Source organism: Clytia hemisphaerica, unplaced genomic scaffold (genome assembly GCF_902728285.1).
Source record: "Clytia hemisphaerica strain Z4C2 unplaced genomic scaffold, Clytia hemisphaerica genome assembly, whole genome shotgun sequence".
NCBI classification, from domain to species: Eukaryota; Metazoa; Cnidaria; class Hydrozoa; order Leptothecata; family Clytiidae; genus Clytia; species Clytia hemisphaerica.
Window position 1 is genome coordinate 578,336 of NW_027103962.1, and position 25,096 is coordinate 603,431.

Sequence of the window (25,096 nt, forward strand, 5' to 3'; positions counted from 1 at the left end):
GAAGAACTTCTTGTATTTTTGTTTGCTTGACTCCAATAAATCGAAAACAAAACCAGTAAAACAGCAGAGTAATAGTAAATGTATCAAAAAGATTTCATCCAAAAAACTAGCAAAAAACTTTCAACACGCCTTCAAAGTTTTGACACGTCAGCAGAGCATGTCCTTCCTCTTCTGCAGTCGGTCGGTCTTCCGCGGTCGGTTCGACTTATTAGTCTTTTAGCAGGCTAAAAAGTGCCAAAAAAGCTACATTTTATTCAAAGTTTGAAGTTTTACAGATTTTATATTTTGTCAAGAATTTTTCGCGAGCATAAACCTTCGCGAATGACCCTTGCTAGAATTTTTAAATACATTTGCTTTTGCAAAAATGGCCAAAATTCGCGAAAATCGCGAAAGTTTCTGCTCGCGAAAGTTTGTACGCCTAAAGTAAGATTTGTGATGCCACAAAAAAATATAAGTGAATGGGGTAAGTTCAAAAATAATTTCTGGCTTTCCCTATAAAGTGAAATTGTTCTAATACTTTGAATTTTCAGATAGATATTATATTGCGAATTTTTTTATATTTTCTACTATTTTTGGAATTTTATGAAATTAGAAATCAATTTTTAGATTGTTATTATTTATTGTGATGGACCGACCAATTAACTAATTTATTATAATTTTGTTGGGGTACATAATTCATAAGAAAAGATATCTGGTTCAAGGAAGCTATTGCTTCGACGGTTTTGTTTGTTCTTTTTGGTCCTCTCGTTTGAATCCACTTTGTTGAAGTTGATGCACATTTCTTACTATTTTAGATACACGTTTTTCTTATAAGAACAACTAAAACTTTGAAGCCTTCGGGTGTTCTTATTATTTTTGAGTTTTAAGCCTTAAAATGTTCTTTTTTTCTCTATTTTTTGTCCGTTCTCCTAAGAAATAGAGCGTTTTAGAGTCCACAAAGCCTAATATTTTGGCCTTTTCTCATATAGTTTGTTCTTATAAAACAATGTGTATTTGAAAAAAGTTTTAAGGCTGAAATCGACTCCTCCTCCATTGCATGTGGGTGGCCACTCTTCGAAATTTCTTCTCCTATTTGAAGGGGTCTTCGAAGTTTTTTGTACCCGTGAAGGACACGTGTGACGTCCATGTAAATTTCAGTTAATAGCAACCGAACTATTTGATTGATATTACCTCTAAATAAACAAATCGATTCAAACCGTCAACAAACTAGCCTGTGGTCGCATTTTTTTAGCCTGTGGACCACGAAACACGTGAAAAAAGTCATGCTAAGGGAAGTCATATGCTTTGAAGCATCACGTCATCATGATGATGCTGTAATCTGAAACTTTTTTTTAGTGCTTCAAAATAAAACAAACAAAAAAATTGATGAGGTCTTGTAAAAAATTGCTGGATCACTACTCTTTGACTGGATGGACTGCAAGTAGAAGGTCCTGTGCATGTCAACGATATCAATTTATCAAAGTAAGTCTGTATACAATCTTCTTAAAGAAGGGCTGAATATTCTTAAATTTTCGTACACGTTTTTCAAGGTCAGATAACTGTAATTTTTTTTTCAATCTGTCAACTGTTGTATCTTACTTGTTGTTTTATGTCTATCATTTTTAAGGACTGCTCTATTTTACATTTATTACTTTTAATCGATTTTAAGGAACTCTTCTCCTTTCTTTCTCAATGATAAAATCGCAAATCCATTTGGAAGATCTCATTCCGCAATTTTAGGGCTGACTTTTCTGTTTCGAAAGTTAGCTTTTTTCTAATCCACGAACCGTTCAAACTCTTGTATTGACATTTGATTGCTGTTTGTTAAGTCTATTAGTTTATTAGGTATTTTGTTTGCTTCAAATTTGCATGAACAACACTGAGAAGTTTATGAGGAATTACGTACACATAGTGCCGGGAAGACTTTTGTTTTCGTAGTTATCTGATCAATCAAATTAAATTTCCATTTTGTTCAGATGGCATCTACCACGAGTTCACCATCAGAACCATTAACCATCTCCAAAGCCGCTCAATCTGTTCCTGAAAATGTATGGTAAGAAAAGTATTTCCCTCACTGATGAAATCTTTATTTTATTTTATCTCCTCAAGTTTGAAGGTATTAAACTGTTACTTTACGGTTCCGAATAGTAGGGGGTCCGAATTTTTCAAAATATAATAAATTGCGGTGATGGGATGGAAATTGTACCTGTTATAAAAACCCCGAAATAAGTTAATTATATGCTAGAACAAGGCTATTCAGAACAATTCAGCTTTTGAAAGCTAAAAATATTTTCAAAAATAAATAACACTCCCCCCGTTTTTCTTAAAGCTTTTGTTTTTAAATAAGAGTGATATGGTTTGCTTACTCATCACTTTTAATTTGCAAGCTTTTACACATTGGATTGACACGAATGTGGAGCAATATGGTCAGAAAGAGGAAAAAAAATTGTTTCTATCAGCACAATATACGAATAGGCATAGACACTGTCCTGATATGAAACAGGAACACTTATGTAAAAACAAAACCTCTAATAGAAAAAAGTTTTTTGAAATTAATAGCTGGATGGGGACGTTTATTCGGGACCTTAGAGTAAGAGTGTTAATCGAAGCTGAATTTATGAGATCTAACATCGCTTTGTGGTTTCTACTCTGGAATGTTTCGATTTCTTTGGCGTTCTCGTTGTCTCGTATATATCTCCAAAATTGAGCAACCACAATGACCCCATAATACTTTTCACTTTTCGTTCACCAGGGTGAAATCTGTGAAATTGGTGCAAGAATATAAACCAGTCAACCTTGGCCAGGTATTTCATTATGAGTTTACTGAGATAATTATTTATCGGAATTTGAGACATCTCTTATACAAAGAAACCAAATTGTAATCACTTTCATCTTACAGGAACTCAAAAGAGCCTTTAGGTTTGAAATGGCGTGAAATTTTGAGTAAGGCAGGTTTATTTTAGAAGGTACTCCCGATAAAACATTGGAAAATCTGGGTTAAAAATTTGAATTCCTAAGATTTTCAATTTAGATTACTGTTCCTCTATCTTTTCTTCTAGGGATTTCCAGACTTTCCAGAGATCGTTCCAAAAAGATTGCGAAAGAACCTGTGCGCTACACAAGCCGACGATGCGCCTGTACATTACAACCAATATGCTCGTGGTCAGGTAATTCCATCAATGTTCATCTAACGTTCACAACGTCCATATCGCTGCCATCGAGGCAAAAGGTCCAAAAGCGTGTCTGAGAAGGCTAAGACTCTTTTTACTTTGCTAAATTAAACTTTTGAGATTTACCCTTTTCACTCCTTGTCCACTACAAGAAAAGGGTCAATCTCAAATTTTTAAGCTAGCAAAGTATTTAAAGTCTTAGTTTTTAAGGCCAGCTGAATCTTATTCTTTTGTAATTTGATGAGAGATTTTTACTTCCATCAAACTTTTCTTTTTTCCACAGGGACAAAATGACTTGGTCCGTGAGTTGGCTTTACTTTACAGTCCCTTGATGGGGAGGACTATCGATCCAATGAGCGAGGTAAGTGTGAAAATCACTAGAAATTATTTTTCATTGTTATGCTCTGTCGCCGTCTCAATTCTTAGTGCATTCTCCTCCTTTTTGAAAGAAATCTAGCTTAAGAAATTTTGATCTGAAACAAACAATTGTCGGAATCTAGTTTAATGTGTACTTGATATTATGCAAACTAAATTACGATCAAGACTTTAAAATAAAAAGTCCACACCGGTAATTCCGGTATACCGTGCAGAACGTGCTGCTAACAGATCCTATAAGTCACTTTGTCACGTAATAAAAATGTTCTTAAAATATAGGATCTCCTTCTTCTATTCCATAGATCTTGGTGACAGTGGGAGCTTATGAATCATTGCATTGCGCTGTTCATGCAGTAACTAACCCGGGGGATGAGGTAATAATCTAATTTTCTTTATTATGATAAGTTCAAACTTCACGAATCAGTTAGTGGATGTCTACAGTCTAAAATTCACAGAATTTGTAATACATAACTTTCTGCATTTGAAGTTTTTAATATGAACAAATTGCTCTAAACCATTGAGCAATGCAGTGTTAGAGCATCCAGCTACGGTGTGCAAGGTTATGGGTTCAACCCTCAGTCGGGTCATATCAAAGATTTTTGAAATGATACTTGATGCTCAGCAATTAAGAGAATAATCAAGTGTAAGTGTCGAGCAATCCAGGGAGAAAGAGATGAGCCTTCGGGTCGCAGACTTCCTACTTACTTGATGAAACCATTAAGATAAAGCGGAAAGCTAGAGGCGAATCTGCTATATAGGATTTGAAGCCACTTATTTGCAATAATAAGTTTAATTTAAGTTATACGTTTTTTCTTCATTTGCAGGTGATTTTGATTGAACCATATTTCGACAGCTATGGAGAAACAGTGCGTGTTATTGGTGCAACTGCCAGAAACGTGCCTCTGAAATTGGTGAGCATTATTTTCTTACCCTTTTATTTTTGTCAGAATAAGCTCCTCGTTTTGAAATGAATTTCCTCTGTATATTGAACTTATTTTTCATCTTCTACAGAAAAAAGGAGGAAAATCTTCCAAAGATTTTGTTTTGGATAAAGAAGAATTACGTAATGCTTTCAACGAGAAAACGAAATGCATTATTGTGAATACGCCCCATAATCCAACGGGAAAAATGTTCGACCAGGAGGAAATCGAATTTATTGCTGATCTCTGCAAAAAACATAATGTTCTTTATATCAGTGATGAAGTTTATGAGTGGCTTCATTACGAAAATAAACACGTCAGAGTCGGTATGGTTTACTGTTTTTGATTCACATTTTTCGAATTTTCGATTCGTCTTTGGAATGGTTTGAAGGGAGTTTCTAAACATCGACCAGAAATGGCGATCACGACCAGTGACCAGATAAATTTGAGTTGAGTTTTTCCCTTACTCCAACGTAGGGTGTCTCTCTTTATCATTTAAATATATCATATTGAAGAGTAAGCTCACTCCTGTCTCATCCATTTAGAGCCACATGCCCAATGCGTAAAACAACCATTTCGATATGCTCTTGGAGCTTGATTATGGCGTCAATTTCTATCCTTTTGTGTTATCAGCATCAAAATAATTAGTGGTACAAAATCTTTTGAATCTTCGGTTTTAGAAGCTTTGTAGTTCATCATCAGATTGTTATTTCTGTCGAAATTAGTCATTTTGTCAGCATAAAGACAATAGAATAATTGATTAGATTCATATCTCTAAAACTGGCCTTCCCAATTTTTTCTTACTGACAAGTTCTATCCATTCATACAAAAGACATCTCATTCAGCATAATTAAAATATTTGGTTTAACAAAACTTACAAACGTCATACTTATGACCCTTTCAATATCTTTGTCAAATAGTGTCAGTTTGTCAAGAAAATGACTGCTTACTTCAAAGGTCACTTTTTAGTATTCTAAGGACTTGATTTAGACATTCTCTACGGTGGAGAGATCAGATAAACTCGATAACCCAAATTTATCTGTTCGCCGGTCGTGGTCGCTGGTCGTGGTCGTGGTAGCCATTTCTGGTCGATGTTTAGAAACTCTCTTGTTTAAATTTTTATAGTACCATTCATATTACCAAGCTCTACAATTGTAAAAAGAGGCAAATAAAAGAGGCTGAATAACTTCTTCGTTCATTTTTGGATGATTTTTCTTTATCTTTATTCTCCATTCTTCATCTTCTATCTTTAGCTTCATTACCTGGCATGTGGGAACGAACCATCACAATTTGCAGCGCTGGAAAAACATTCAACGCAACTGGCTTTAAAGTAAGTTAAAAATACCGACCCAATGTTATTTTGCCTATTTACACACGGCTCGGTGAGAAAGATACCTTGAAATTTCATGTCAATTTTAAAAAGATACTGAATTCCCATTAACTTACTTACTAAAATTTTCACTGGAATTTCGAGGTGGAAACAATGGGCCATTTCATTGTTTATTCATACAGGGGGTGGACGAACATTTCCGGGGAGTAATCCGAGAAGAATTTCCAGCGGGTCTAAGGTCTAAAGGAGTATTTTTTAATTTTTCCAGGAGGTAAAAAGCTTTTCTAAAATTCCCAGGGGGTGAAAGACTGATTTTAGTTCGTCCACCGTCACTTTATGGTTTAAAAGAATTTCTCTAAGTGTTTTTTTGTACAAATTTTGCCCTTTTCCAGGGGGTACTCACACATTTTCAAGAAATGTTTTTGACTTAAAAAAGGTTCCAACATACTTAAGTTTAAGTATAGGAAACCTCTAATGTATAATTTTTTTCTCAAGTTAGCTTTGTTTCTTTTCATTCGCATCAAAGAAAATTATTTTTTTTTAGACAGGCTGGGCACTGGGACCGAAATATTTGATTTCAGCAGCTATGGGAATTCACCAAGGAATTATTTACACTGTCCCTACTCCATTACAGGTTCGTGTCATTTTTTTTCCTGAGAACGAAAGGTGCATTGCGAGTTTGTTTTTTGGACCGTTCTGGAGGTCCTATAAATTAACCTGTGTTCGTTCGTCCGTCCGTTCGTTCGTCTGTTACCAACTTTTCTCAGGATTGAATCATAGGAATCTTTTGAATTTTGGTACAAAGCTGTAAAATGGTGGTGACCAAAATGTGACAGAGCCCGATTTTCGAAAAAAGAATTTTGCATGAAAGTAGGGTAACATCATTGGTAAAAGATGGCTAAAGTAGATTTTCACAAAAAAAAATTTGGAATCCGGACACGCTTATTTCGCTTTTTGATTCTTTGTCAACTTTGTCTTGAAATCTCACGGGGGGATGGATACTTTGAAAAATCTTTCTCTTAGCTTCGACCAAAATATGGTGAAAATCGACAGTTCCTGTAGAGTTTGTAAAATTCACAAAATATTTCCTATTTTTTCTCATTCTAATCGTTTTGCATACCGCTCCGTTGGACTCTTGTCCCCTTCTTAGCTTCATAAAGCGTCATTCTCATCATGAAGGAGAGCCAATATACTACCTACCTGGAGGTCCTATAAATTAACCTTTGTCCGTCCGTCCGTTGTTCGTCCGTCCGTCTGTTACCAGCTTTTCTCGAAATTGGCTCTTTAGTTTTTTCTGATTTTTGGCACAAAGATGAAAAATGGCAATGCCCGAAATGTGAGCCCGATTTTCGAAAAAAAAAATTTTCCGGCCGCCGGAAAAACTGTTTTTTTGGCATTTTCTCGAGATTTTATCATTATTTCTTCTGATCTTTTGCTCAAAGATGCGTAATAGCAATGCCCAAAACATGGTCGAGTCCGATTTTTGATAAAAAGTTTTTTCCGGCCGAAAATGCCGGAAATATGTCGGAAATCGCCGTTTTTCTGGATTTTCATTGGACTTTTTCCTTAAAATTGGTTGAATTTTCATTCAAAAACATTATTACCATTAATGCCTACTATCAAGCATGTTTCAATTTTCAATAAAATTGATTTTTGAAGCCGGAACTATTTAAAAATCGCCGGAACAACCTATTTTCGCCGGAAAGACAGTATTTCTTGAATTTCTCGAGCTGTACTTTATATTTTTTTATGAAATTTTGCACACTGATGCAAAATGACAATACCTAAAATGTGACGAACCCCGATCTTCGAAAAACATTTTTTTCCGGCTGAAAATGCCGGAAATATGCCGAAAAAACCGGATTTTGTACATTTTCTCGAATTTTCATCGTTAGTTTTTTCTGATTTTTTGCAGAAAGATGCGTATTCGCAATGCTCAAAACATGACCGAGTTCGATTTTTTGAGAAAAAATTTTTTCCGGCCGAGAATGTCGGAAATATGCCGGAAATCGCCGTTTTTGCAGATTTTCATTGGACTTTTTCCTAACATATCTTTGTTTTTTCTCAAAAACAAAACAAAACATCATTGATAGCAATTCCCAGCATCAAGCATGATTCGATTGTCAATAAAACTGATTTCAGCAACCGGAACTTTTTTCCCTTCTCCCCTTCCTTCTCCCCATCAACAATCAATGATGAAATTTAACGCGTTATGCCTTTTCGCTAAACATTATATTTTCTAACAGATTGTTTCCGTTTTTCTTCCTATTGCTATCTAACTTTCATCATCAGGTAGGTCCATTCAGCATCTAGCTTGTTACTGATCTATTTTTTTAGCAACGAAATGTCTGTTGTGATATTTTTGTCAGAGAATATGCACAATAGGGTGTAAAACAACCATATTCGAGAAGAAAGCCCATTACAATCTCTTGTCTTAATTTTATTTAGCTAAAGTTTGTTCGTTCTATTTCTCTTACAAAGTGCTTTTAGTCAAAACAGAACTCAAAACTAAGAGTTAATAGGAATATTTATGTAACATATATACTATTTCATCTAGTCAATTTCAAGCTGTTTTAACCAGAATAAGCAAATTCTTTGACCAAAAGAAATTTTTGAACCCTTTTAGAGAAAAACTTATGGCTATGTACCCCTTTAAAAGACTTAAGATACCGTTTAAGACCTCAGTACCCTTATGGGTCGCACATACCAATCACACGTTTTGTCACCGTGAGATTTAAGAATAAAAGAAACAAAATAAACATGTGTAGATTTGGTTACCAAAAAAGGCCCAAATGATGATGTCATCACCAAAATTGACAAAATCTAATTAGGTTAATTTCAGGGCATTGTCAAAGATTCACATGCCAAATTTGAAAGGAAAAGACAAGCCAATCACGAGATATAGGTATCCGGATTCCAGTACCAAAAAGGGCCCAAATGAATGGTGACGTCATCACCAAAATTGACAAAATCTAATTAAGTTAATTTCAGGGCATTATTGTCAAGGTGTCACATGCCAAATTTGAAAGGAAACAGACAAGCCAATCACGAGATATAGGTGCCTGAAAAAAAATCTAGAAATGACGTCATCAATCTTAATACAATTAACCGGTGACAAAAGCAAGACAATGGAGCGTCATTTTCTTGACTAAAGTATTCGTTACTTAGGTTTGGTACTCGTTACTTCTCGTTCTTCTCCTTACTTCTTGTTACTTCTCGTTACTTCTTGTTACTTCTTGTTCCTCGTTATAGTAAAAACCAAACATTTTTGATCAATAGAAAAAGTCTAGAAAGACTGCCAAAATAATTGCTTTTTGTCGCTCTTAGAAAAAGTTTTTTTTGATGTGAAACAGTCCTTTTAGATTTGAAGAACTGTTTCACTTTACCCTCCGCTGACCCCTTTCTTTAACTTGCTTCTATTTCTCAAATGTTTAATTGCATTTCACAAAGTGATACAACTATGAAAGAGTATTTTCATGGTTTGTTCTTTTTTTATTAGATTTTCATAGATGTTCACCTTCAATGCGCCAAAACATTTTTGATCAATAGAAAAAGTTATAGAAAGACTACCAAAATAATAGCTTTTTGCTGCTCTTAGAAAATTTTTTTTTGATGTGAAACAGTCCTTTTAGATTTCAAGAACTCTTTCACTTGACCCTCCACTGACCCCTTTCTTTACCTTGCTTCTATTTCTCAAATGTTTTGATTGCGTGTCACAAAGTGATGCAACTATGAAAGTGTATTTTCATGGTTTCTTTTTTTGAGGCCCGGAAAACCCGAATTACAAAAACTCGAGTTACAAAAACCCGAGTTACAAAAACCCGAGTCACAAAAACCCGAGTTACAAAAACCCGAGTTACAAAAACCCGAGTTACGACGATTGTGACGTCATAAGTCTCAAATTATGACGTCATAAGGGGACTTCTTAACTCGAAAAAGTTATTTACTGCTGTTTTGTAACTCGAAATATTTTTTTTAAATTTTGTTTTAGAGTTACGTAACTCTAAAACTAAATTTAAAAAAAATATTTCGAGTTATGTTAAAGTGCAACCAAGTTGGCCAAAAATTCTAAAAGGTGCTTTTTTTCTTTTTGTTTACGAATGGGGTTCTTGATCTAGTAATTTTCTTGAAACTTATATACCTCTATTTTGATGGGAATTTCTGAAGGTTTTGTTGGGTAATGATGTAGACTAAAATCTAAAAGATTCGATTACTCGAAATACATTTTGTATTCCACAATCTGTATTTGTTAAATTCAAATTCATTGTCCTTTCGTTAAAAGCTAAAAACTTCGGTAGAACTTGTAGTTTCTTTAGGTTTTTCACAAATTTTTTAAGAATAAATCATACGAGAACAGAAGGTTTCGAGGGTTAAAATAGTAACAGTAAGTTAAGAACATTTCTTGACATTTTAATGCCTTATTATAAGGCCTTATGGGCCTTATGGACTCAAAAACCCCTAATTTCTTAGAAAATTGCAGAAAATACTCACCTAATGCTAATAGTGAAAAAGGAACATTTTAAGAAAATTTCAACGCTCGACTAAAAAAGCTAAAGATCCGAAGGTTTCGAATTTTTAGATGTTCTTATAAAAAACACAACCCATATTTCGTTAAAAAGATTCTCGATTGCGCAATGTACAAAAGTAATATAATGAATTGTAATCGTTAAAAAATGTTTAGAAGGTTGCTAGAAATATTTTCTGATTGTTCAAAATCGAGGCCCGGAAAACCCGAGTTACAAAAACTCGAGTTACAAAAACCCGAGTTACAAAAACCCGAGTTACGACGAATATGACGTCACAAGTCTCAAACTATGACGTCATAAGTGGGCTTTTTAACTCGAAAAAGTTTTTTACTGTTGTTTTGTAACTCGAAATTTTTTTTTTTTAATATGTTTTAGAGTTACGTAACTCGAACATAAATTTTAAATTTCATTTTTCGAGTTACGTAACTTGAAATTGTAGTACATTATTTAAACTTTCGAGTTATCTTCAGGTGAAACCAAGTCGGCCAAAAATTCTAGAATTCATATTATTAATAAATATACACCATTTCTTTCGAGAGAAGAATCAATAGATCTGATTAGAATAGAAACTTGTCAAAAGATCTAATTTACAAAACAATAATTATAATAGAATAAAAGAGCAGGCGTCATAAACATGATTTTGAACAATCAGAAAATACTTCAAGCAACCTTCTAAACATTTTAAAACGATTACAATTCATTATATTACTTTTGTACATTGCACAATCGAGAATCTTTTCAACGAAATATGTATTGTGTTTTTTATAAGAACATCTAAAAATTCAAAGCCTTCGGATCTTTAGCTTTTTTAGTTGAGCCTTAAAATTTTTTTAAAATGTTCCTATTTCACTAGGTGAGTATTTTCTGCAATTTTCTAAGAAATTAGGTGTTTTTGAGTCCATAAGAGGAATGTTAAGAAATGATCTTAACTTATTGTTACTATTTTAGCCCTCGAAACCTTCTGTTCTCGTATGGTTTATTCTTAAAAAATGTGTGAAAAACCTAAAGTTTTTAGCTTTTAACGAAAGGACAATGAATTTGAATTTAACAAATATAGATTGTTGAATATAAAATGTATTTCGAGTAATCGAATCTTTTAAATTTTAGTCTATCACCCAACAAAACCTTCAGAAATTCCCATCAAAATAGACGTATATAAGTCTCAAGAAAATAACAGAAAATTAAATTGTTTACTGTCCCCTTTCAATTTCATTCCCTTCCTCTCTACTTTTAGTTTTATAGATCAAAAACCCCCATTCGTAAAAAAAAAGAAAAAAGCGCTTTTTAGAATTTTTGGCCAACTTGGTTGCGCTTTAACATAACTCGAAATATTTTTTTAAAATTTCGTTTTAGAGTTACGTAACTCGAAAAATAAAATTTAAAAGTTATTTTCGAGTTACGTAGCTCTAAAACAAAATTAAAAAAAAATATTTCGGGTTACAAAACAGCAGTAAATAACTTTTTCGAGTTAAGAAGTCCCCTTATGACGTCATAATTTGAGACTTATGACGTCACATTCGTCGTAACTCGGGTTTTTGTAACTCGGGTTTTTGTAACTCGAGTTTTTGTAACTCGGGTTTTCCGGGCCTCGTTCAAAATCATGTTTATGACGCCTGCTCTTTTATTCTATTATAATTATTGTTTTGTAAATTAGATCTTTTGACGCTGTTCTATCATTTCCGCTTTAAAATAAGTTTCTATTCTAATCGGATCTATATGATATGAATTCTAGAATTTTTGGCCGACTTGGTTTCACCTGAAGATAACTCGAAAGTTCAAATAATGTACTACAATTTCAAGTTACGTAACTCGAAAAATGAAATTTAAAATTTATTTTCGAGTTACGTAACTCTAAAACAAAATTTAAAAAAAATATTTCGAGTTACAAAACAACAGTAAAAGACTTTTTCGAGTTAAAAAGCCCACTTATGACGTCATAATTTGAGACTTGTGACGTCACATTCGTCGTTACCCGGGTTTTTGTAACTCGGGTATTTGTAACTCGAGTTTTTGTAACTCGGGTTTTCCGGGCGTCTCTTTTTTTTAATTACATTTTCATAGATGTACACCTTCAATGCACCAAAACATTTTTATCAATAAAACAAAAAATTTTATCAATAAAGAAAGTTATAGAAAGACTTCCAAAATAATTGCGTTTTGTTGCTCTTAGAAAAAGTTTGTTTTTAATGTAAAACAGTCCTTTTAGATTTACAAAACTGTTTCACTTGACCCTCCACTGACCCCTTTCTTTAACTTGCTTCTATTTCTCAAAGTTTTGATTGTATGTCACAAAGTGATGCAACTATGAAAGTGTATTTTCATGGTTTGTTCTTTTTTTACTTCATTTTCATAGATATTCACCTTCAGTGCACCAAAACACTTTTGATCAATAGAAAAAGTCTTAGAAAGTCTTTTGTCCCTTCTCCCCTCCTTTTTTGTCCTTTCTCACCCCTTCCTTTTCGTCCTTTCTCATCTTTCCTTTTTTTTCCCTTGTCATCCTTCTGTTTTCGTCCCTTCTTATCCCTTTGTTTTCGTTCCTCCCCCCCCTTTTTCGTTCCTTCTCATCGCTCCTTTTTCTTTCTATCTCATCCCTCCGTTTTCGTTCCTTCTCATCCCTCTGTTTTCATTCAACCTCATCCCTCCGTTTTTGTTGCTTCTGCCCTCCTTTTTTGTTCATTCAGTCTCCTTCCTCCGTTTTTGTTGCTTCTGCCCTCCTTTTTTGTCCCTTCTCACCCCTCCTTTTTTGTCCCTTCTCACCCCTCCTTTTTTGTCCCTTCTCACCCCTCCTTTTTTGTCCCTTCTCACCCCTCCTTTTTCGTTCCTTCTCATCCCTCCTTTTTCGTTCCTTCTCATCCCTCTGTTTTCATTCAATCTCATCCCTCCTTTTTGTTGCTTCTGCCCTCCTTTTTTGTTCATTCAGTCTCCTTCCTCCGTTTTTGTTGCTTCTGCCCTCCTTTTTTGTTCCTTCTCACCCCTCCTTTTTTGTCCCTTCTTCACCCTCACCCCTCCTTTTTTGTCCCTTCTCACCCCTCCTTTTTTGTGCCTTCTCATCCCTCCTTTTTCGTTCCTTCTCATCCCTCTGTTTTCATTCAATCTCATTCCTCCTTTTTGTTGCTTCTGCCCTCCTTTTTTGTTCATTCAGTCTCCTTCCTCCGTTTTTGTTGCTTCTGCCCTCCTTTTTTGTTCCTTCTCACCCCTCCTTTTTTGTCCCTTCTCACCCCTCCTTTTTTGTCCCTTCTCACCCCTCCTTTTTTGTGCCTTCTCACCCCTCATTTTTTGTGCCTTTTCATCCCTCTGTTTTCATTCAATCTCATCCCTCCTTTTTGTTGCTTCTGCCCTCCTTTTTTGTTCATTCAATCTCATCCCTCCGTTTACGTCCCTTCTCATCCCTCCTTTTTCGTTCCTTCTCACCCCTCCTTTTTTGTCCCTTCTCACCCCTCCTTTTTTTGTCCCTTTCCTCATTCTCACCCCTCCTTTTTTTGGTCCTTCTCTCCCCTTTTTCGTTCTTCATCCCTCTTTTTTCATTCAATCTCATCCCCCTTTTTGTTGCTTCTGCCCTCCTTTTTTTGTTCATTCATTCAATCTCATCCCTCCGTTTACGTCCCTTCTCACCCCTCCTTTTTTGTCCCTTCTCACCCCTCCTTTTTTGTCCCTTCTCACCCCTCCTTTTTTGTCCCTTCTCACCCCTCCTTTTTCGTTCCTTCTCATCCCTCTGTTTTCATTCAATCTCATCCCTCCTTTTTGTTGCTTCTGCCCTCCTTTTTTGTTCATTCAATCTCACCCCTCCGTTTACGTCCCTTCTCATCCCTCCTTTTTTGTGCCTTCTCATCCCTCCGTTTTCGTTCCTTCTCATCCCTCTGTTTTCACTCCCTCTCATCCCTCCGTTTTCGTTCCTTCTCATCTCTTACTTTTCGTTCCTTCTCATTCCTCCCTTTTCGTTCCTTCTCACCCCTCCTTTTTTGTTCCTTCTCATCCCTCTGTTTTCACTCCCTCTCATCCCTCCGTTTTTGTTCCTTCTCATCTCTTAGTTCTCGTTCCTTCTATTTCTATATTTCTATTTGGTTGAGTCGCAGGAGGCTTTAGAGGCCTATTCTCGCAACTATAGACGCTTACTAATGAGCGTCCCGTCAGCACCTTGAACTGACTACCCAATTCCCCTCACATGGCATGGGTTGACCCGGGCGAAGGAACGTTCACTTGCCAAGTGAACTGCCGTGAGTGGGAATCGAACCCTGGCCCTGCACAGAAGCCAAGGTTGACTACCACTATACCATGGCACCTCCTTCTCATTCCTCCCTTTTCGTTCTTTCTCATCCCTCCGTTTTCGTTCCTTGTCATCCCTCCGTTGTTGTTCTCGTTCCTTCATACTTCTTATTGTAGACTCAGCTTCATAAAATGTTCAAAATTATCCTTAATTATGAAATGAAATTTCAGGATTGACACACAAAGTTTTGATTCAACTACATGTCTTAGTCTGTTGAACACAATCTCTAGGGCATTGCTCAGCTGCTTTTCAATTCAATTCAAAGTACTTGCCTACTACTTACCTTATGTTAAAGATGCCTTCGTTCCACCACCATTCAACCTTTCTAGCCATTTAATAATAAGTTTATTTGGCGTCATGTTATTATATCCATTTATTGCTGTTGACATCAATTTCACACATTAAAAGAATGTTCTGCCTGAACTCAGGTCAAAAGGTCCAAGTATAATTGAACTTTTGAAATAACCTTTTTTATAGATAAGTTTAATGTTTCGAACAAAAAAATTACAATCACTGAATTTAATTATTTATTCCACATGTTATACTTTCTACTTTACTCGCAACAGTCCTAATGTGTCACTAGCAGTTTTGTTTTTGGACCTACCCCACTTTGGTGTTTTCTTCCTATCTGTAAGTCATTTTATGCTATTGGGCTCTTCCAGAAAATGTCCGTACATTGGGGGTGGAGGGTAGTGAACAACAATTCGTTCGTTCGTTCGTTCGCTTCGAACGAACGAACGAACGAACGAACGAACGAACGAACGAACGAACGAACGAACGAACGAACGAACGAACGAACGAACGAACGAACGAACGAACGAACGAACGAACGAACGTTTTCTCCAGATTGGCTCATTCAATTTTTCAGATATTTTTGCACACAGAATCAAAATGGTAAACCCTCGAATGTGACGGAGCCCGGTTTTCTTTTGCTATTTTATAAGCATAGATCAAATGTTCTTACCTATTTTACCCATTTTCTTTGCCATTGAAATTAGGTTTGAAATTTTGAGTTGCTAAAATACAGTGTACTCTTTGATTTGATGGAAGAATTTCTACGTCTACTTTTCATTATTTGGAAATTTTGTTTTTTTTTCAACTTTTTTATAAGCACATGCTTTGAAATTTGGCTAAAATATGCCCGATAATGTGTGTTTTTCTGGAGATTTTATCATTATCATTCAAAAAATGAATTTCTAGCCATGAAAGAATCACGGTTTACAAGCATAGATCAATATTCTTCTATCTTATAAATAAATAAATTACCTTTTTACCCAAACAAACCTTATTATTTTTAATTTTGACCAGTTATGTCTTATGTGTTTCATTGTTTTAATGTTCATTGATTAGTTTTGATAACCAGTTAGGTCCATAAAAGTATCAATTGTTTGTTCCTATCTCGAGTCCTATGAATTAACACCTTTTCGTTCGCATGTTCGTCTGTTCGTTTGTTACTAGCTTTTCTTAGAATTGGATCATTCGAGTTTTCTCAATTTTGGCAAAGAATATGCAAAACGTGACGGAGCCCAATTTGAAAAATGAAAAAATAAATTTTTCCGTTCATTTGGAATTTAATGTTTTCTGTTGATCAGCAAGCAAGGTAGATCCATAAAAGTATCACTTGTGTTTCCTACTTTTCCTATAATTTTAACTATTATTTAATGGAATAGAACTCCCTGTTATACTAATATAATAAACCGTTTAAGGAATAATCAGATGGTTTGAGGTATTTGGCCTGCAGAAATCTTATGTGGGCTTGAGTAAAACTTCCAAGAATTATGTTTTGGTAACTATTTTCCAAAGTCGATATATGACAATTTGAAATTTCTGAAAATGGGTTCTCACACGGTTGCTACGTTGAAATTCTGTTGTTTTCTTGCTAAAAGTAATTTAAATACCTCGACTTTGGAAAATATTTAAGTAAAAATATTTTGAGATTTTGCTCAGGACAATAGAAAGATTACACATGCCAAATATCTCAAATCGTGTGATTATTCCTTTAAGTCGAATTTTATGTTACGTTTTGGGAAACCTTGTAACTTGAATCATAATCTGCGTTTATTTTACATTACAGATAGCATTAGCAGAAACGATCAAAGAGGAGCGAGCATTGATCGGAACAGATGAATCTTACTGGAAATTTTTGAACGAAACGATGACCAAAAAACGAGAAGAGATGTTTCAATTGGCCACCGAAGCTGGTCTTAACCCCATCAAACCTGATGGAGGATATTTTATGGTCATGGATCTCTCAAACTTAGGTATACATTAAAAACTGGAATCAGCTTTTATTTTAAGCCAAAAAAGAAATGTGTTAGATGTAAAAGTTAACGTGGAAAGAACTATTTTGCATCTATATTCCAGAATTTGCTTGTTTCGTTGCAGTTTTTCTGAGTTTTCTTTGAGCTTTTACTTTTATTGCTATTCCATTCAGATATTTGCCAAAAAAAACTTTACATGATTTTTAATGTCATTATCATTGTTAAAACAGCTTGAAACTTTTGAAGTGTTTTTAAAATTCCAATTCGGTTCTTTGTGCTAAATTTCAGAATCATTTGCGGTCCTTGTCAAGTTTTATGATAAGAAGAGTGACATAAGGTCTAAAAACAAACCCGCAGAAAAATAAAAAAATTAACGTCAATTTACGGATTTTGTGTTCGAAGTTGAATCACGGGCAGCCGAAATTCTTCCATGTTCCTCGTTACAGGGGAAGAGGAAAGGGTAATTTGGCACAAATAACAAAGAAGGATGAGTCCTAACCAGGTTTTTATCAAGAAACTTTTAAACATTACTTTAAATTTGTCAACTTTTGGTTCTTTGCAAATTTTTCAAAACCAAGGTTTAAATTTGCTCTAAAATCATTTGTTTATCCTCCAAATGATTTTTATGGTACTTCTAGCCTCGGGAAAATCATTTGAAGACTTTTGCATTCACAATGAAGCTAATTCTGATCTTTTCCCTTCGCTTACGAAGCTACTGTCAGTAAAACGTCAAAAAAGGAAAGTCTAGCTTTTCTACCAAAAAAACACCAGGTTTTCATTGGTTCTCGAAATAAGGCTCTGGCAATACTTTTAGTTTTAGTCCGCTAATAAACTGTAGAAGTCTTCAGTATAGCTTGGTACAAACAACAAATTTTTTATCATAAACAAATACACTCAAGAAACCGGATCAAGGCTTTGAAGATGTCGAAAGACACAAAAACCTGTAGCAATTTTTGACTTCAATTTCTGCGGGTTTTAAAACCTACTTATGGGATAGTATACCCTTATAAAACGAGATTAATTGAATATTTTGACCTAAGATTTTGACAAGATATGCGAAATAGAATTCTTTTTGCTTGTGTAAAGTTTCAAGCACACATCACAAAGCAACGTAAATTTATAAACAATCAAGTTCATGTAACTTTTTTGTGGGGCCACCCGGTATAGCCTCAGCTAAGATTTTAATACCAGAATCCAATATCGTACCCAGATGCACTTGCACCACATGAATTTACTGATGAACGTGGTACAATCTTTTCGTGAGCGTTGTCACAATAAAAAAGCAAACTCAGGAGCTCGGTTCGAGTTTGTTTTTACTCATTTGTCTTTCATTTTTCTTACTTCAGATTTCGAACCACCCGTCGAATCGAAAGATGTTTACGATCAGCGCTTCTGTGAATGGCTTGTTAAAGAAAAGGTACCTAAAATCTAAAGTAGTTTCCTACTCTTTTTCGAACACTTCAAATGCGTCATCCAGGACAATGGGTCCTTAAATAACTAAGTCAGCGACCGCAGTCGAAGGGGCCCAAAGGATCCTCTTTCAATAGCTATCTACCCGAATAATTTTCCCTGAATTCCTCCACTTACCCTTGATCCTTCTCTTAATTGCTGAGCATTTAGTAGAGAAGCATCAAGTACCAGCCGGGGATTGAACACACGACCTGCATTACGTTGGCTCCATAAATGCTAAAACATTATTTAAAGAATTATTTCATTCTATAACCATCATAAATACTTGTAATTATTTTTTTTCAACAGGGCATCGCAGCTATTCCCATCAGTGCTTTCTTCTCTAAAAATCACAAAGAAGAATTCCAAAGATTTGTTCGTTTCTGTTTCATTAAGGTAAAGAATTGGAAAACAAAAAAGTTTATATTTCGTGAAGATTTTAGAAGAGTCTGGTCGTAGTAATAATAGTTGTGTCTTCGATACTGCTGCATACATACCAATAAGAGTACATCATATCTCAGATCACTTCCTCTCCGCCTAATAAAATCGATAATAGATAATACTCGTGGGGGGGGGCACTAACATTGACGGCCGACGGATACGTGCCGCTGGAATTTGAAAATTGGACCCTGTCAAACAAGAATTTTCGGAAAATTGGGACCCTGTCAGAACGAAAAATATAAATGTTTCTACTTTCCACCCTAAAAATTGTTTAAAATAACCAGAAGTCGACCCTATCAGATATCTTCAGAGCCTAAAAAAGTGACTCTGACCAGCGGCACGTCCCCGTACCCAATTTTGTCTAGCCCCCGCCCCTCCGGGAGAAATAAGAGTATATTCTGATACAGAGTATTTCTTAACAAACCATGTGTCTACCTGTCTCGTCTTTCATCCTGAGTACTTTCTCAAATCTCTTTCTATTTATTTACAGGGCGATAGCACCATGCAACAAGCAGCTGAAAAATTAAGACAACTTAACATCAAGAACAGCGATTCAAAGCTTTAACGACGAACAAAGAAATCATGACTTGCTTTTGTTTTTATTCAAAAATTATATTGAGCATCTTTTTAGAATTTTTAGAAATCTTTCTTGCGTGATAAGGTACTTGTAAAATTGTACTTATATTCATTTCCTGATCAGAAACGGGCTCTTGAAAAACATTAACAAGTGAGAAATTTATACCAATACCCAATATACGCGCTATGTTTTAATGAAAATGAGTGAAGTTTTTTTTGTGGATTTTTTTGTTCATTGTAGGATGATACTTCTTATTTATAAGTAAAATATACGATATGTAAATTTTGATTTTATGAAATATGCACGCAGAATATCGGTTAAAAGGAAACATTTATCAAAGTGACTTATTTCGGTTTTTAAGGTCCAATGTAATTATCCATCCTTGTTTCGAAGAAATAGTCGGCTTGCCTTTGAAATTGCCTAGGTTCTTTAAGGAAGGGCTATGGCGTGAAATGAAAGCTATGACACCTTCGTTAAAAAGTTCTTTTTTTCGATCGCAAATTTAAATTTTCAAATTTTGACCTGATAAGGTCAACCTTGTCCCCGTGTAGATACAGGCTTTATTTACGTTTCTGATTGCGCGCAGTAAGTATCAGAAAGCTTATATAAAACGTAGGGAACGAGGTTACGATAAGGTATGGGAAAATTCAAACTAGCGACTCTGCCATTTTGTAATTATCAGAGCCAAGTTGTACACCTTAATCATAAGGAAAAACATGACTATAACTAAAAACTTTAGTAGCAAAGTCTTGAATTAGCTATGCAGTACCTTGCCTTATAAAGTAAGCATTCCCCCTGCTACAAACTGATTCCACCCAGCCTCTTTAATTTGATAAAGGCTAAAAAAAGATTTAAAAAATATTCTATCGGGCGGGTGCATGCCGTTCTAAACGCCATGGGGCGGTGGTAATTCGAAACCGCCACTCTCATGTGGCCTTTCGTCCTCGCATAAAATTAGTGATGAGGTGCTAAAGTTATTTTAGTAAACACGGCCGTGGTACTTTGTTTACATGAAATCGAAAGTGATTTGCAAGGCACACGAGCAGACCAGACAGCAAATCTCTGCAGCAACTCGTATAAACCAGACAACATCACAATCAATACTGTACAAAAGACCTTTTAAAGATGACTTCTTTTCGAAAGTTAGTAGCTTCGACCTTAACAACGGATTTTCGTATAGCATGTGAGATTGTAAGAAGCAATGTTGGATCACTGAAACCACATGAAGTTCTTGTAAAAGCAAGGTACAGTATTTTTTTTAATCAGTGCCAGATGGTACTAATCGAACGTTTGATTGTGATCGAAGTGAGGCGGCTATCGAAAAAATGCTCTGTTCGCGTCGCAACGGGTGTTAAAAATGCATGCGGGCGGACGGGTGGCGGGAAAAATAGACCTTTTTTCAAAGAGGCAACCCTGTTGAATAATTATGTAGTCCAGCCATACAAACAATGATACAGCAATGCATAATTACTGTTTCATGCATATTGTAATAATTATGCATGGGTGTATCATTGTTTTTCTGCTGGACTACATAATTATTCAACAGGGTGGCCTCTTTGAAAAAAGGTCTATTCCCGGGTTTTTTTTAATTACGTCATTAATTCGGGGGCGGGTGGTAATGACGCGAACAAAACAATTTTTTGATGGACGTCAGAGCAATTAAGGGGCCGTCGACAAACGGTTTTCCTTTTTTTTAACGGCTTCTGGCTGTAAGGGGTGGGAGGGGGTTACTGCGATGCCGTTAAAAAAGTTTTAAAAAAAGGGAAAGTCTCACTTACTTACAAATAGACCTTTTTTCAAAGAGGCAACCCTGTTGAATAATTATGTAGTCCAGTCATACAAACAATGATACAGCAATGCATTACTGTTTCATGCATATTGTAAAAATTATGCATGGGTGTATCATTGTTTTTCTGCTGGACTACATAATTATTCAACAAGGTGGCCTCTTTGAAAAAAGGTCTATTTCATCAGTCCAAAAAGTAGAAACATGTGAAGAAAGGCTAAGACCAAAGCAACCACACGCCATTCACCTTATTCTAACCTGATAACAGATGTTAATAATTTTCTTACGCGCACGGTAAACCTCTAAAGGCGCTTGAAAATTATACATCTGAGGAAAATAGTCCTCCCGTGGAAAATTCTACAACAAGAATCTTGTTGTGCGCCAGAAAATAAAAACTGATACGGCGCCCTAATCATAAACACAATCGCGCAACTTTGTTGTCACGAACGAGACGAACGAAAACGAGAAGAAGCGTATGTACGGAGAACGCGTTCGACAATCCGAAAATGGAACATTCACACCAATCGTTTTCGCGGCTAACGGTGCAATGGGCGTGGAATGCATTCGTTTCTATCAACGACTATCCGAGTTGTTGGCCGACAAGCGAAAGGTTCCCCAGTCAATCGTGACAAATAAATTGAGAACATTGATTTGCTTTTCACTTTTACGTTCAACCGTAAGGTGTTTACGTGGATCAAGGGGAAAAATATTCACCCCAGAAAACATTTTATAGATTTTTATCTTTCGAGTCTTTCCAGTTTCTTGTTGTTCTGGTATTTTTGGGTTTGTTTTTTTTATATAGTGCAATATATATAAAAGTATAATTATAAATAGAAAAAAACAGTACGGGTAACCACCCAGGAAAATTTAATTGTATATATCTTCTTTTGTGTTTAGTTAAAATAATTATTATTATAGTTGTTGTTCACTTTGTTGTCATTCCCAGTCCTTTTAGACGAACGCGGTCCTTACGATTTTGAGATTGCATATTCGTCAGATTGTTTGTTTTCACACATCCCTTTAGAGCTTCAGCGTGGTGTGCAGAAAACATTCACAATCTGATCTCAGGTTACCTTATTCCTGATCACCAATTAATGCTTCAACGAGAAAAATGACTGGTCACGTGACGAAAGTCGGCAATTTTTCCCTCAGCCTCAGTTGACTCCTTGCTCCACCCAGCCCGCCCTGAAAGGTCACGGCTCAAAACCACATGTTTATTCCGTGCGAAAAGAACTTTGAGGATTACGAATCGAAAGAACATGACGGCCAATGGACCAGTGAAAGTATTTACTTTTGAAGAACTTTTTTGTCCGCTAAGACGTAGGGGGTAGGGGGTCTGAACCTTAACAGCCTCAGGCCGTTAAAAAAAGGAAAGTCGTTTGTCGACGGCCCCTAAGAAAAAAGCTAAATTACTTAAAAGGACAAATTGCTTTTCCTGGATTTTTTTCCACTTCTCCGCACGGGAAAATCAGCGAAAAATATGATGCGGGCGGGTGACGCGAATAGAACAATTTTTCGATGGCCGCCTAATCAATAATGATCGATAATAATTGAGGGTGGTCAGTGACCACCTATCGATTTTATCGGTGATCAAATACTCACTCGACTCCAGATTATGGCATTTTCTTCGACCATTTTCGATTTGTTCAATCATTTCGATTACTTTTCTATTATTACCTTCGATCATATTGGGCTATTCTATTTTTAAACCATACAGGGGTATTGACAAACTTTTCCAGGGGGGACTGAGCCTTGGTTTTCCAAGGGGCTTTTGGTCATTTTCAGATTTTCCTAGCAGTTAGTCACACTAGGAAATCTAGCTTTCAGAAAAAACAACATCAGTCATCTACAGGATACATTTCAACAACAAGGATGAGAGTTACCTGAATCAAGACAATAATAATTAAGAATTGGAAACAAAATAAAACGTGCAGCAGTCAAAATCAACCAACTAAAATTTGTCATTCAATTCCCGAGACAGCGCTTCGATTTTTAAGGCCTTGTTTATACGCTAAAGTAAAACAATTACGCACATGTAAATGTGTCATTGTTTGAGGTCCGGCAAAATTTCCGGGAGATAGCCTATCCGGCAGTGCGCGGATCTAGGTGGGTTCCGCCTCTCCCGTAGATCTTTTTCTTGGGAAGTTGATCTTCAAATTAGTTTTCAAGGTTGGCTTGGCTCAAATTTTTTCATTTATGGCACAAATTTTAGGCAATTTCTCAAAGTTTTTGAAAATGTTAATTTCATTAAAAAGCGCCGGGTTATTTTTTCATGAATCCCTTTAGAAGTTTTGCGGCGCATTTTTTTTTTCAGAATCGCGGATTGAAACTAATTTTCTTTGCTGAGCAATCAGTTGAGGAGTCCATCAGTGATTACGACCTTTCTATTATTCCTATCTTTAAAGAAGGCTGTCGAAATTAGAAGAGGGATGTCGATATTAGACCAACTTAGGGTAATTTCCGGGGGATAGTTTGTTATCCAAAATTTCCAGGGGGGTTAGTGCAAAAAGTTTGTCAATACCCAGGGGTATCATATACAATTTTTTTGAATAGCCCATTAAATACCTTCGATTGTATTGTATTGGGTGACATTTTTTCCAAAGTCTTGTCCCCCCCACTCAAAATGGCTCGCCGGGGCCCATGAATCTGCATCCTCTCTTCCCTCTCTCTCTATGTCAAAAATTATTTGCTCAAGGGTACAAAGATTTTCTTTAAATAGTTGGTCGACATCAATGTTCTTTGACATCAATGATCTTTGAAATTTGCATCAGAGACTTATTTTTACAAGTTCTGTCACATCCAAAATCATTGTCATAAGGATGAAATCTTAATTGTGTTTTCACTGTCTAAATTTTCTACTTGTTAAGACCTCTTGCTTGACCTAACTTAAACTAGGACTACAATCAGAAGACATTCCCCGTTCCAATCTAATAATAAAGATAATTTGGAAGGCCTAAGATATGAGCAAAACACAACTATTATACCAGATACTGCATCTTTTGATTGGTTTTATTCAGAAAAAGTTTTATTTGTATCATTTGATTATAGGATCCAGTTTGTTTCCAATTTATTTTTATTTATCGAAGATTATTTAGTTAGATATCATTATGTACCCATCATAATGTTGATGGCATTGATATGATATCGAACCAATCGTTGTACTTTGTTATTGTCAAACTCTAAAGACAAAAATCTGAGGGGGGACTCCTTTATTTTTTATTTGGTAATATTTGTTTGATTTAAGGGGGAGTTTTCTTTAAGGGACAAAATTGCATTTTAAGGGGGGACTGAAAAAGTAGGCAGAAACCATGGACAGGACATGATCTTCATTTTTACAGGTCGAATTATTTGTTGATATTTGATTAAGTTGTGTTGTAAGACAGATTATCATTTACTAAGTATTTCACAGAGAAATTCATGGCAGGGGATGCCAATCTATAAGTGAGAGAAGTTCTATACTGTGAAGTCGGGTAACTTGCATCAGTGGAGGGAAACTTGCATAGCCATCATCGTCAAATGACTGACCAATCAAAGCAGCAAAATTTCAAAACAAATTAACTATGCAGCTCCTCTCTCAGCTCTACTCTACCATTTTTGTTTTGATTTAACTTTGTATTTTAATGACCAGATAGGTCATTCATTTGAGGCCTATGCATGTTTGTCTCCACTGATGCAAGTTACCCGATGTCACGATATATACCTTTTGTTAGCTAGGTATATAGGTGAGATGTGTCATTTTCTAGATTCTCCCACTCGATATAATTGATAACTATTTCAGATCGATGACTAATCGCTAACCAACCGATTGATTGGATATCGATTGATTTCAATAATAATTGATAGGTAATCGAGTTATTCTAACTGATAATAGATTGGTTTTTCATCGATTAGCTGTCGATTAATTGTGAACAAGCGAACATCTTTAGAATAAATCGATGGAAAATCGATCAATTGATAGCCAATCCAAGCTTCTGGTAAAATCTTGATTATCGACTGTCTATCAATTATTGAAAACAAA

At 35.6% G+C, this 25,096-nt stretch overlaps 2 protein-coding genes across 2 annotated transcripts in view; both read left to right on the forward strand.

Annotated features, from left to right (window-relative positions):
* The first annotated feature begins 1,339 nt into the window (after positions 1-1,339).
* LOC136810217 (kynurenine--oxoglutarate transaminase 3-like) lies at positions 1,340-19,620 on the forward strand. Its single transcript, XM_067066786.1, has 14 exons — positions 1,340-1,461; positions 1,956-2,032; positions 2,732-2,783; positions 3,039-3,146; positions 3,433-3,510; positions 3,827-3,898; positions 4,349-4,435; positions 4,536-4,770; positions 5,698-5,774; positions 6,319-6,408; positions 16,639-16,825; positions 18,172-18,242; positions 18,584-18,670; positions 19,206-19,620. Exons 1-14 carry the CDS (start codon positions 1,366-1,368, stop codon positions 19,278-19,280), a joined length of 1,392 nt encoding a protein of 463 aa, XP_066922887.1. The 5' UTR covers positions 1,340-1,365; the 3' UTR covers positions 19,281-19,620.
* Positions 19,621-20,304: 684 nt separating this feature from the next.
* LOC136810231 (prostaglandin reductase-3-like) overlaps positions 20,305-25,096 on the forward strand; it is a 31,324-nt gene continuing 26,532 nt past the window's right edge. Inside the window, exon 1 of the mRNA XM_067066800.1 lies at positions 20,305-20,536. Within this exon, the coding sequence (XP_066922901.1) occupies positions 20,418-20,536 (119 nt within the window). The 5' untranslated portion in view covers positions 20,305-20,417. The remainder of the gene's footprint in view (positions 20,537-25,096) is intronic.